Consider the following 12,400-nt stretch of genomic DNA (forward strand, 5'->3'; position numbering starts at 1 on the left):
CAAATCCTCAGCACAACTCATCACTTTTGGTCTTGGAGAAAGTGCCACAGATAGAAAGTTAGAACAGAAGGTCGGTCGTGGCAAGGCTCCAAAGAGGGAGAGACAAGGCTAGTCTGGCTCTGTCTTCCCATCTGTCTACACACCTACAATGAAATCAGTGGGAGTGATGGTGCTGCCTTCAAGGGAACAGCACGTTCCTCCTGCAGGGTACCGAGGTAGCCATGGCAGTCATACAAACAAGAAATGATACAGCTCCCATTCCCAGGGCAACGTGCCTGCACCCTCAGCTCATGCCAGCAGCAGAGCAGAGAACCACCAAGGATCTTCAGATGAGGAGGATTTATCACAGCACAGGGCAGAGGCACACAACTGTGCCAGCTGAGCACGACTTTCAGGAGTCATCTCAGCTCCCACCCATGTCAGTAACACCTCACCTCTGAAAAGCTCGGTTTGGGAAAACTAGAAACTTTCAGGCTCAAAAACAGAAACAAAAAGGACATTCACTTGGTATAGTGAGACTACACAACTTCTCCTTAAACTAAGACAACTCACAGCATTGTAGGATGAAACAAGGAGCTTTTTAAATGCTCTATTTGCTTCCAAAACAATGTAAAGACTTTGAAATCCTGGGTTAAAGCTCACATGAAGCACAATTACTTGAACAGTGACACATCTTCACTGGGTTTTTCTAAGCCATCTGGAAGTGCTCTGTGGAGCACAGCTTGAAGACCCATGTTCTGGTTGATTTCAAAGGTCCCCACTGCAATTACAAAATCTGCTGCCCTTGCAGGCAGACTGAAAAACACTTTCAGGTCACAGTTACCTCGCCCACCCTGGTGACACAGAAATGCCATGGATCCTGGCTAGTTTTGAAAGCTGTGGAAAGATACATTTCCTAGAATATATTTAGCCTCCCTTAGTACACACGTTCTCTCAGACAAAGCTGCAAACCAAATCACAGAGACAGGGTTTGCTTCCAGAGCCTCTTTGGTCACCCTCCTTCAACACAGCTGTTGCTGAATTCCAGGATAAGATGGGGGCCTGTCCCCTCGAGAAGTCTTCCCAAAGAGGTGATGTAAGACTGCACAGAGGAGCAGGTTTGGTCTTGACAGCCATTGCATAAGGAACCCTTTCAAATGCAATGACTTTGGTTTTATTTATGCTGCTTTAGTATTTGGCGTGGTTCTCATTAGAGAGCTAAGCTCAGTGTATTTAGGTTCGGTCAGGACGACATGTACAATAATTGTTTAATGCTACATTTGGCAAAGTTTGTTTAATTACTTTAAAAAAAACAAACCTTGGCAGTTGTTAAAAAAAGCAGCTGGCATGTAACTTGTTTGACTTAACTATTACCTCATTTTCTTCCAAAATATTTCCAGAACTTCTTAATGACAGCAAACAGATGGTCATCATTTCTCAATGTTATAGATAATCCTCCTCCCAAACCAAATGATGGCATTTTATATGTTTAACCAGAAGGGAATTGAAACAAGAATTAGACATTATTTACATATAGTCCATCTTTACAAAAAATAACTAGATAACAATCCCAGTTTTACTTGTTACCTGTATCCGTGGTTAGTGCATTTAGCACTGCTCACATCTTGGCATTGTCAGTTTGAAATAAATGGCAGCATCCCACAATCTGTTTTGATTTTAACTGGTCAGCCTGCAGGCTATGGTTATCCAAATGGCATCACTATGTCCCACACTGCTTGTCAAGCCAGGGTGTAGGAAGCCACATTGAAACACAGAGAAGTTTGAACCAACAGCATTAAAGAATTTTTTCACCAGCAAATATGTTTGTGTAAAGCACTTCTGCATTTTGTTGAGTCGACACTTTCAAAGAAATTGTGTTTCATCAGGAAATCTCTGACTGTTCCAAATAGAGTGATTAACCAGCCAAAGTAGAAATCAGCAAGCATTATTAACAATACAATTTATAACTATTACAATCTCATGGCAAAGAAAGATCAACCAATCTTCAACTAATTATCACAAGAGAGACACTTTGTACACCCAGTATTAAGTTGAGGGGATTAGTTCCAGACAAAAGTTAATCTAAGATCTCTTGCCAATGCGACTTTAGTTTATGCTAGATAACAATTAGATTAATCACCCAAAGTTCTGACCTCAGGTTATGCTGTTCACTGCATGGATGTTGAGGATCTGTCTATCTTTTCTTGCTTGCTTGATCTGCAGTAATTCTATCAAAAACTGATTGCCCAGACATAATTTACACTACATTTACTGTCATCATTTTAACTTCAGAAAAACCATGGGGAATTGCATGTATCTCTGGGCACACCAACCTTTAATTCAGATAGCAACCACATTTTTAAGCAAATCTCTCAATTTTAGTCAATTCCAGCTACTCACAGTGTTTTGTTTCACCCTGTGGTGTAGTCTTGGAAGTAGACAAAGAGGATTTTGTTTGAGTGGGACCAGGTCAGGGGATGGGTTCTCTGGCATACCTGATGCACTCCAGCAGTCCTTTACTTTATTGGACCAGACTTTATCCAGTGTAAAGTGTCCACCATGTCCCCAGAACCAACTGCCTCATTTCACAGATACTTCCCCTTCCAACCACACCAGTTGCTAGAAACAGTCTCTGTGGAGACATTTTTTAAGACAGGAAAGGGGTTCTATCATGCCATTAATAGTTTTCTAATCAATCATATAATAATATTTTAATGGACTTTAAATAGCACATTATATATATAGACATGATTACATATTACAGGGAAATATATATAATTAGTAACATCAAGTTTTCCCAATTTACAACTGCTGTAAGCTGTAAAAGCTGCCTGGGACACAGGCTCTCCTGAGTAGTTTGTGAAGTCTTGGAAACAATTTTTAAAATTTTTTTCCTTAATTTCTTTTTTGGTGGGGGAGAATGAAAAAATCCAAAAGATTAGTTCCAATACATGTTGAGTGAAGTTTAAAACAAACTCTAATATTGTTATAAATTCCAAGATAAGTGAACAGGCTTCAGGGGAAGGTATACATGCAACAAAGACTGGCTCTGCTACTTTATCTTCATGAGTGTTTGAAAGTTGATGACATTATATAAAAACAAAAAAAGCCAACATTATTATAAACAAATGCAAAATGAGCTGCAAAATGAAATGATGCAGGCTGCCAACTATTTAGTGCTTCTTGATACTCTGAAAGTATGAAAAACGCCTCCTGTTCCCTGCTGACTTATCTGCAGAGCATTTCTTAGCAAGACAGCCACCAATACAGCATGAAACTTTCATCAACATTATCCCTGCCCACAAACTGTGGACAAACAGTGAGCAATGAAAATGAAATGAAAAACACTTTTTTCAACACAGCAATTTCTTCTGACAGTCCCAAGAATCTTCTAGTTGTAGATCACTCACCTGCAGTGAAAATGAACATATCCTTGCACTAGGATAGGGGCTAGTAATTTAATTTACATTCACCTCCTCATTTAACTTTTTATTTCATATGGTTGCTTTTCTTTCACCTTTCCTCTTGTGCTTCATAATTGAATATAAAGCATTTTTTTTACCCATCAGTTGTTGTTCCTAAAGATGACTGTAAGTCTTGTATGCAAAAAGGGGTTCAGTGTAAGTTTGTGTTCAGACTTTCTCCTATCCCAAAAAATTTTATGTAGCAAGGTTCATTCAAATACTATCACAGCAGAATCCCTTTCAAATTGCCTTAGTTGGATAACAGAGGGACACAGAGATTTAGAAGATCCACACATTCACCTAGAGATTCCAGCTGGACAGGGGCTCGTGTAACCTCTGGGATGCTCCCTGGCATTTTCTTTGCAGAGCATTACATTAGCTTTCATATCAAAATCAGTACAAGTTCCAACAATGCAGTTTAGGGGAATGGAACAACCAGATCCAAAACTCCTAGGTTTAAAATCAATTTCCTGGGCTTCACTTGCTATTACATTTACTGTTACACTATCATACCATGTGTAGCTATCTTCTTGTGCACTTCAGCAGTAAGAGCCATGCACTCAGTTTAACTTTTAACTTGACCTCAGAGAAAATCTCCAGACAAGGTCCTAGCTGGGACCCTTCAGTGAAGACAACACTTCTTCATGAAGAACTGGACTTCTGCACAAATCACTGGATTGCTATTCACACATCTTTACAAGATAAATACTGATAAGTAGGGGAAAATGGCTGCAATGGACGGGAGTTTGACCACTGAATTACGCAGAGACAGGCTTTTCATTAACTCATCATTAGATAAAGGAACCAGTTCTGAATCACTGGCTAAGATGAAGAATGCTTCCGTAACAGATTTCTTCTTGTGCAGGCTTCACAGTAAATTGGATCATATCAAGATTCAATGCACAGCCTAAAACTGGCACAAGGTAACATTACAGCTTTTCAAATATAAGCCAAGCATTTGGACAACAGAAGGGAAATTTTGCTCTTTTAGGAGATGTGCCTTACCACACTGCTAGGAGAGCTCCCTAAGGGGCTGCTAGACAAGCAGCTCCTTCCTTCAGAAAAGAATCTCAATTATTCCACAAATTGCTGACTCACTGCATAGAGATTAATCTAACAAGGTCAGTCTTACAGTCAGTGAGATTATACTGGTTTGTTGAGTTTTGGGGTGGGTTTTTTTGGTTGGTCGGCTTTTCTTTGTGGTTTTTGGTGTTATTTTAATATATCCTACACATACAGCAGCAGTCTACAGCAAAAACAAGAACGTGAGCACCTGTGGATTACACACAACTGCATCCTGTTTCTAGAAATATCTTTCACTGATCAAGTAGTCTGAAGCAGTTTTGACACTTTTATTGCCTAAATAAAATTTTTAAAGATTGATCTGATCCAAAGGGCATTCAGGGAGGACATTTAAGGACATTGTCTATATTATTTTCATTAAGCTGTCAGCTTATTGTCATTTTTCTTGTGCTTTTAAGCTATTTCCTTTTAGAAAGAAAGCTTAGCTTTATTCTGATCTGGTTAATTGTGCAAAATTGACAGCTGAAAGAGTTTTTTAAACAAAATATGGATTTAGGGCATTGACGAAGTCCTGTCTCAGTTTCTGAACTTACAGGCTTTGCAGCAGTGGGGAAGCAGCTAGGCAGGAAGCCAAGGAATTAGCCTCAGGCTGTACAGTGTCCTGCAAGAAACAAGCTGTGTGGAGGATACATAATCACACCGTCCCCAGTTCAGCCAGTCACCTCCACATCCCCAGGCATGGCAGGCCTCCAGTAGCTGCCTGCTGATGTCCAAGAAGGTGTCAGGAGGGCTCAGCACACTTGATGGAAGCAGTGTTGTAAAAGGGAAAGATTACCATTTGCAGCAGACACTTCACTCCATGGACAGGTCTCAGCAGGATGGAACATGTGTCTGAAGGACTGAAAATGCCCTACCCACACAGGTCACATAAGAAATAAGCTAAAAGCCAAATGAGTTCTCAGGTCAGCAATGAAAACAGCCTAAAATCTTTGTGACATCTTAACAAAAGAGATGCCAAGAGCTCAAACTGCAAGGTCAACAGCATTGTGGCCACTTCAAACAATCAAGTTGGACCCCAGGAATGTAAAGAGACAGAAGAATGATGCTCATTGCTGTCTAAAGGTCAAAGCATTTACAGGATATTGTGTTCCAGAACCAAACTAGGTCTGTCTCTTACTGTATCTAATCAAAAAAGGTATTGAGCAATTCACTTTAGCTCATATTCTAAGATATATTGAGAACTTCCTTGCAAAGTTCTTCTACTTATCTGTTTAGACATGCTTTTCCTCTGCCACATGATGAACTGAAAGAATTTTTATATTCTCAGAGCAAGCACATCACCAGTTATCAATTAAGCATTCACACTCAACTCTATCTGCAATTAGAAAAAAACATAATTTTTAAAACAATAGTTTTTAAATAGCAACATTTTTCTAAATTCAGTCCAAAAAGTAATGCCTTGCATGTACACATACAGTATCGCTGAAATAGACAGGCAAAATCAGGATTGCTAGTGTTTAAATAATACTTGATTTCTTTTGGTTTTGCTCAGAGGATGAGTTTTCAATATGATTTTGGGAAGTACAGCTGATTAATTAAACAGGACAACTTGTATAATTTCCCTTCTCTTTAAGCCTTTCAAATTCCTCAAGTACCTACTGTGTGCTCTTTCCTCATTTCATCTCCAAAATCAAAATCTGCAAGATTCATTTTCATACATGTTAAAATGCTCTAGAGCTTAAGATAAAACATTAAGTAGATGGTGTCTGGACAAAAATTAACATTGCAATTGAAGGCAGAGTGAAGTCAATTACTGCATTCCCCTAAGACAGGAGATAAGCAGCTGTATTAAGTTATATTCTGTTCATAAAAGCAAACAAAATTAAAGATTTTTACAGAAATCTTGCTTAAACATTTGGCTTCTTCAAATAAAGACTTTAGGGAGAGAGAGACTTCAGCTACACAAACAACTTTCTCAAAGGGAATTGCTTAGATCCATTCTGAGTTATTATTCCTCCACAACCAAATACACAAATCAAAAACATTTCCACAAATAAACAGAAGTTATTAAAGTAAGGCCTGGGCAAAATCTGTATTAAAAGCCCACACTACTTTGACTTTCCTAATTTTAACTGTTGTAATCTACTTAAAAACCATCTGACTTCTTTTAAACTAGGGCTCAGATCCCATAAAGAAATAGGATTCTATTGAAGACTCATTACAAAGCCAGCCATTTGTAAATCTTCAGAATAGCTTTTGAAATCATGGCCAGGGACATTTGAAATGCAGCTGGTCTTCATCATTTGTCATTTCATGAGGTCATTAGATTGAGAATTACACATATTAACGTGGTGTTTATTTATTAATTTATTTCTAAAAAGATTGATAAGAGGCAAGGACAAGTTATATTAGTGTAAACAAACTTACTCGTGCACCCTTCTCTGGAAAACATTTGCATCCAGCACTGCAATTGCGGCCCCCACATGGCCCACTGTAGGACTTCTTTCCACCCTAAAAAAGAAAAAAAATTAAAAATTGAATTTCATAACTATTTGTTAGCTGAAGATTTTCTTTAATTAAAACATTTGGTCTGTCAACACTTTTCACCTACATTACTTTTATTGTGTGAATTTGCTGAGAAGTAATTTGGCAAAGTGTACTTACATTTTAACTTTTCCACAATTGGGTCCTTTCCAGAATCACCAAATAAACAGAAAAAAAGTTGGGCCAGAAATTCTTTGAGGACAAGTGAATTTACACAAGTTGATGCTCTTCTGCAAGGTGCAGAGTGCTTCCTAGGGCTCTCAACCCATAAAACGAGATGATGTTTTTGAGACACTCAGTACACTCTTGGACTAGGATCGTGATTGGTAACTGCAACTTGTGCCTCAGCCATCCTGCATAAGCAAGTGTCTTCACATCAATAGGAAACTATCGAGACAAATTTGATTTTGGGACCCTTCCGTGTTTCTAAGAACAAGAAGCTGCATCCCTAAACCACAAGAACAAAAGCTACTGGATGAGAGAAAATGGCTTTTTAAACTACGAACACATGTGCAAGGAAGCATGTAGGAAACCACCATGGATCTGGATTTAAACTAAAAATAAATTCCAAATTTGTTGCACTGGCATTAGTTTCAAGAATAATTATAATATTTATGTCAATCAGAAGTCTCTATATCACAAACTTAATTCCCAGCTAATAGAGCACATGAAAGTTAACAACATGAATTTAGTTTAGAGAGTTTGACCTGCTTCCACACTGAACAGGTCTGAAGGATTGGGCTTCCCAAAGCCCTGCAGTGCTACTGACAATACTGTCAGTCCTGGAAAAAAGGTCCCCTTCAGTGATGTAGTTTTGTCACACACTATGAACACTCTCTCTAAGGAAGCTTTCACTGTCCAGCATGCTCAGGTACAGTCCATAGGCTTTGAAATTCTGAAAGCAATAAGCATTTAAGCTTCTCATATGAAGGTGACCAAACTAAATGCCAAAACAAGTTCAGACTGGAGCCAAAAATTTCCTTACTAAAAGCATTCACAGGAAATATTTTTAAAGCCTTTAAAATTTCCTGACAGTGAGGAACGTGAAAAATGAAAGACAATTCATACAAGCTTTTCAATTTTTGAGCTTCTTTGAATCAGCTTTCTCAAAGGAAGTAACTAATTTGACATCACTTGATCAGTGTTCTGCTCAAGGTAAATAAAAACTTCTATGCATGCTGATGTTTATAATGCTTTGCTAAATTAAACATTCTTGGATTTAGAATGAAAAGATATTAACAAAAAGGCTTAAATCCAATCTCCCATACTTCCCTATCTAGAAAGGAGTGTTATCTCTTGCTGTAAATAGTCATAACAACCTTCAAGCAATTCTAAGAGGTATTAAAAAATATTTTAAAAATCCTATGAAATTACTTTGCAGACATTTTGGCAGCTTTGTTCAGATAAGGCGCCATTAGATATGGGGCTTTTGGACTACTCATTAAAATCCTATGGTAGGATCTAACACAAAACTGGAACTGAAGAAAGGCACCACAAGAGAGGCACCATCATGGGAAATGCACCACGGACAATTCTAACTGGCAGCAGCAGAAAAATAAAGAATGAAGTAAAGGTAAAAAACCACCAAATAGCTAACAAAACAAAAATTACCAGCCAGCCTATAAACTACCCAAAAGCCAAGAGGAGACAAACTGTATCTAGAGGTTCTAGAATAGCCTGTAAGAGCATCTCCAAGCTTTCTGCTCAGACAAGGAATGGTCACTTGAGTCTGCAACGTGCAACAGCAAGGGCTCAGTACACAAAAACTGGTCTCTATCTTAATGGACACCCTGCTGACAGGTAATTTCTTTTGAACCTGTTTTTAGATTGAAGTCCACTGAGATACATCTTTTCCTATGTTAATGTGCACATTTCACAGTGGAGATCTGGACCCACTGCTAAGCAATGCATATGTCTATTCCTGACACTTAACCTTATGTTTAAACTCTCCACACACAGCTTTATGCCTCCAGGTAGACAGATTATGCTTTCCCAGAACTTATCAACCTTAAATTCTTCAGAGTTTTAAACTTCCAATCAACTTTTTCTCCAGCTTATTCCTGGTTCCAGGAGTCACTTTCACAAGCCCTCGGGGCCCATGGTTCTGTCCATTGATGCCTCCCAGGAGTGAGCAGTGGCAAAGCTTCCTTTCACCATAGCCCTGTAACCCTCAGAGGTCACTGCCTTGCAATAGCCACTGTCTCAAAGCACTAATCCCCTGCCTCTGGTGGCACTCAGGTCATTCCCAGTGGCAGAGGACTGGACAAAAATTTATCATTCCTTCTGTCCCTCGGGCTCCTGCTGCTCCCATCATTGACGCAGTGTAGTAAATATGGTTCTAGTCAAAATCCCACTGAAGTCAAAAGAAATATTTCTCTTTAATTTATAGGAAGCTGGATAAAACTCTTACTGAGCTTTGTGAAAAAATGAAAGTATGTCCCTATTTTGTGTAAAATTGTGTTCACCACGTACTTCTAGGTTTCTTTTTCACAGCACAAGGAGTCACGTTGCTTACTTATGAATGAAGGCATTTGGAAAGGAAGCAAAGCAAAGCCAGTTGGCTCCAAACCAGGTGTACATGTCCTGAGTATTTTATTTAGGGGAAGTAGCTGACATCAGACACTCCGTGACTATTTAAATCGTAAACAGCCACGTGCATAATGTTTGTGAACACAACTCTAAAGGTTGCATATAAGATTCTAGACAATAGTATTCTCTTCTGAAAAGGTTAGTACATTTTCCCATTCATACATATGAATGTAAGGTCATTCAAACATTTACAGATGGTAACCTGACCATGAAAACATAAGCCTGTCATACTTGTTCTGTGCATGTATTCAGGGAAGGGATTATTTTTTTCCTACTGCTCTAAATTTCACATTGATGAATATGCTCTTGAAAAGAACTAAGAATGAAAAAAAAAAAAAGGTTATTAGTTATCCTGGTAAGCTCCAGCAATATAAGAGAAATTAATGAAACCACTTTCATTTCATCGCATGGAAGCAGACCAAGATCTTGAAAACAAAAAATAAAATAGCAGCACTGTTACTAAAACCTATACTCTGAGATTTAAACAGCTGTAATATCAACTGAGTAACAGACATCCTGATTTTAAATGAGTTATTTCAGGCTTACATAAGAATCACTACCAGGATTTCAATGTAGAAAAAACCCACTCTATTTGAGAAGTTTTGATACAAGTGAGAAACTATTATTAAAAAACATTCAAAACCAAGAATCATTGTAAGGAAAATTTTCCTCTCATGCTTCTGGTGTACCAAGCATTTATGCACAGTTAATTCATGAAGAAGCAGTGGCATTCCAATATTTCCATTGACTTCAGTTTGTTCTGGACTGGAGCCAAAGAGTAAAGAGACCTCACAGCTGTGATGCCACAGGAGGTGTCCCAGAATGTTCATTCCAGCTTCCCTAGAGCAACATACAAGGCAACTGAATAAAAGTACATGACCTGGAAGGACCTGCCTGCAAATCCAAAAATTGTAGGTAGGAGCAGGTAGGAGTAAACCATCTAAAAAAAGACTTTAGTGGGAGAACTCCAGGAGGCACAGCTCAGATGCAAGAGCTGGGGCTCAATTTGGCATCAAAACTCCTGTTCTGTTTCAAAGGATCATCTGCAGAAGGCTTAAAGATCTCATCTGAAGACAGCAACTTCAATCAGATAGGAAAATGAAGCCAGAGGAATGGGCTGAGAGCATGTTTTGGGAAAGGACTGCAGAAAGGTTAAAAACATAATCTTTATCATCAGAAATCTAAAGTAGCAATGGTAGAAATGGGCAAATTAATTGGAAAATTTTAGTAAAGAATGGATTCTAAGGAATGGTAGTGCACAAAACTGGAGTGTGTAAAGTCCACTGAAAAAAGAGCATACTCATGATAAAAGAGAAAAAAGGATGATGAAAAAAAAAGTTATGATAAAACAGAAAGTAAAAGAATCTCTAACTTGCATAAAGAGATATGACAGGGGTGACTTTATTTCCCCAACACTTGTCTGCAGTAGCTTTCCAAATCAAGTTAAGGACTGCTCCATTACAGTAATACAAAATCATAACAAGAAACTTCATAATCAAAAGCTAGAAAGGAAGTATAATGAAAACTTCTGGAATCTTCAAATAAATAATTTTCATATAATGGATGACTAATAAGGAAATTTTGTTCACAGTACCAGAAATTCAGACACCCTTGCAAAATTTCACTACAAAAAAATTAGTGAAACCTAGGATCTCAGTTCACTTCATGAGCTGCTGTGATAACCTCACTCATTTGAGTGTTCGTGGCTTTTAGCTAAATTAATGAATGAAGACTTGGGTAGTGACATAATGGCCCTATACATTCATCAGAAAGGAAAAGGCCAGAAAGGTCAACAAATTTTATTGAAATAGTGTTCTCAATACCCCACTGCTGCTCAGCAGTACTTCACATGGCCATCAGTAACTGAGAAGGGATGGAAACAGATCTCTGGCAAGAATATATAAATCAGCAAAGGGGGTGGCTGTCAGGGACAGAACATTAGCTTGTCCTGTACTAACTAGTCCAAGGAAAGGAAGGACAATCTGGCACAAAAAGCAAGTGTGTGTAAGTTTCCATAAATATTTGCAGAACTGAAGTTTTTAAGCAGAAAGCAACATCCTTCCAGTTACAAAGGCAAGGAATTTAACAATTCTGTTGAAATGGAAATCCATTTTGACAAGAGATTTATACGACAGAGTGGCCAGTCACAGTATGAGACAGTATTCAGTGACTGCCACTTTTCCTTTGCTCCTAAAGTGGTTCATGTCAAAGCATCACCTTCCCATCCAGTCCAGTTTCAGCCCTTGGCACCAAAAATGTCTGGAAGTCAAACAAATGGGAAAAAATCCAAAGCAACTGACCTCATGAAATAAAAATTTTTAGAAGCAGTCCTCAAGGTCTCTGCTTTCAACACCTGCACATTTCTCCTATGACCTGCTACATTAAAATCTGATGTGAAATTGTGAAAAGCCTGAAAAAGCATTTTTCATTGAGTCTCGACAGAATTAGAGAGTAAAAAACACCTACAAAAGGAAGAGACTATTTAAATACTAACTCACATACCACACATAAAGTCAGGCTTTAAGCCCCTCTCTCAGCCTGACTAGCACCAAATTCTTCTTATAGTCCCATGGAAATCACTGGTCTCCTAACAGGAGCAGAAATATCACATACTGGTTATTCCATGTTAACAGATTTGAATCTGGCTCTGAACAGCTCCATCTTCAGGGCATCAGCCCCAAAAATGGCTCAGGCTCCTCCACTGTGCAAAGAGTTCTAACAAAATTACTAAAGAAAGACCTTCACCTCAAGTTAAAGGGATGCTCACAGTATTTTTTATCATAAAAGTACATATCAGAAGG

General features: G+C 38.4%; 1 protein-coding gene across 2 annotated transcripts in view; it reads right to left on the bottom strand.

Annotated features, from left to right (window-relative positions):
* Window positions 1-12,400, bottom strand: part of COL4A6 (collagen type IV alpha 6 chain) — a 112,836-nt gene that overhangs the window by 64,943 nt on the left and 35,493 nt on the right. For both annotated transcript variants that reach the window (XR_014952476.1, XM_077786549.2), the window contains exon 3: window positions 6,894-6,977. Coding sequence is in view for 1 of the 2 variants with exons in the window: in XM_077786549.2 (XP_077642675.2) it covers window positions 6,894-6,977 (84 nt within the window). In the remaining variant the exon portion in view is untranslated. The remainder of the gene's footprint in view (window positions 1-6,893; window positions 6,978-12,400) is intronic.

The sequence above is a fragment of the Lonchura striata genome, chromosome 4A (genome assembly GCF_050655825.1).
Source record: "Lonchura striata isolate lonStrDom1 chromosome 4A, ASM5065582v1, whole genome shotgun sequence".
In the NCBI taxonomy this organism is placed as follows: domain Eukaryota; kingdom Metazoa; phylum Chordata; class Aves; order Passeriformes; family Estrildidae; genus Lonchura; species Lonchura striata.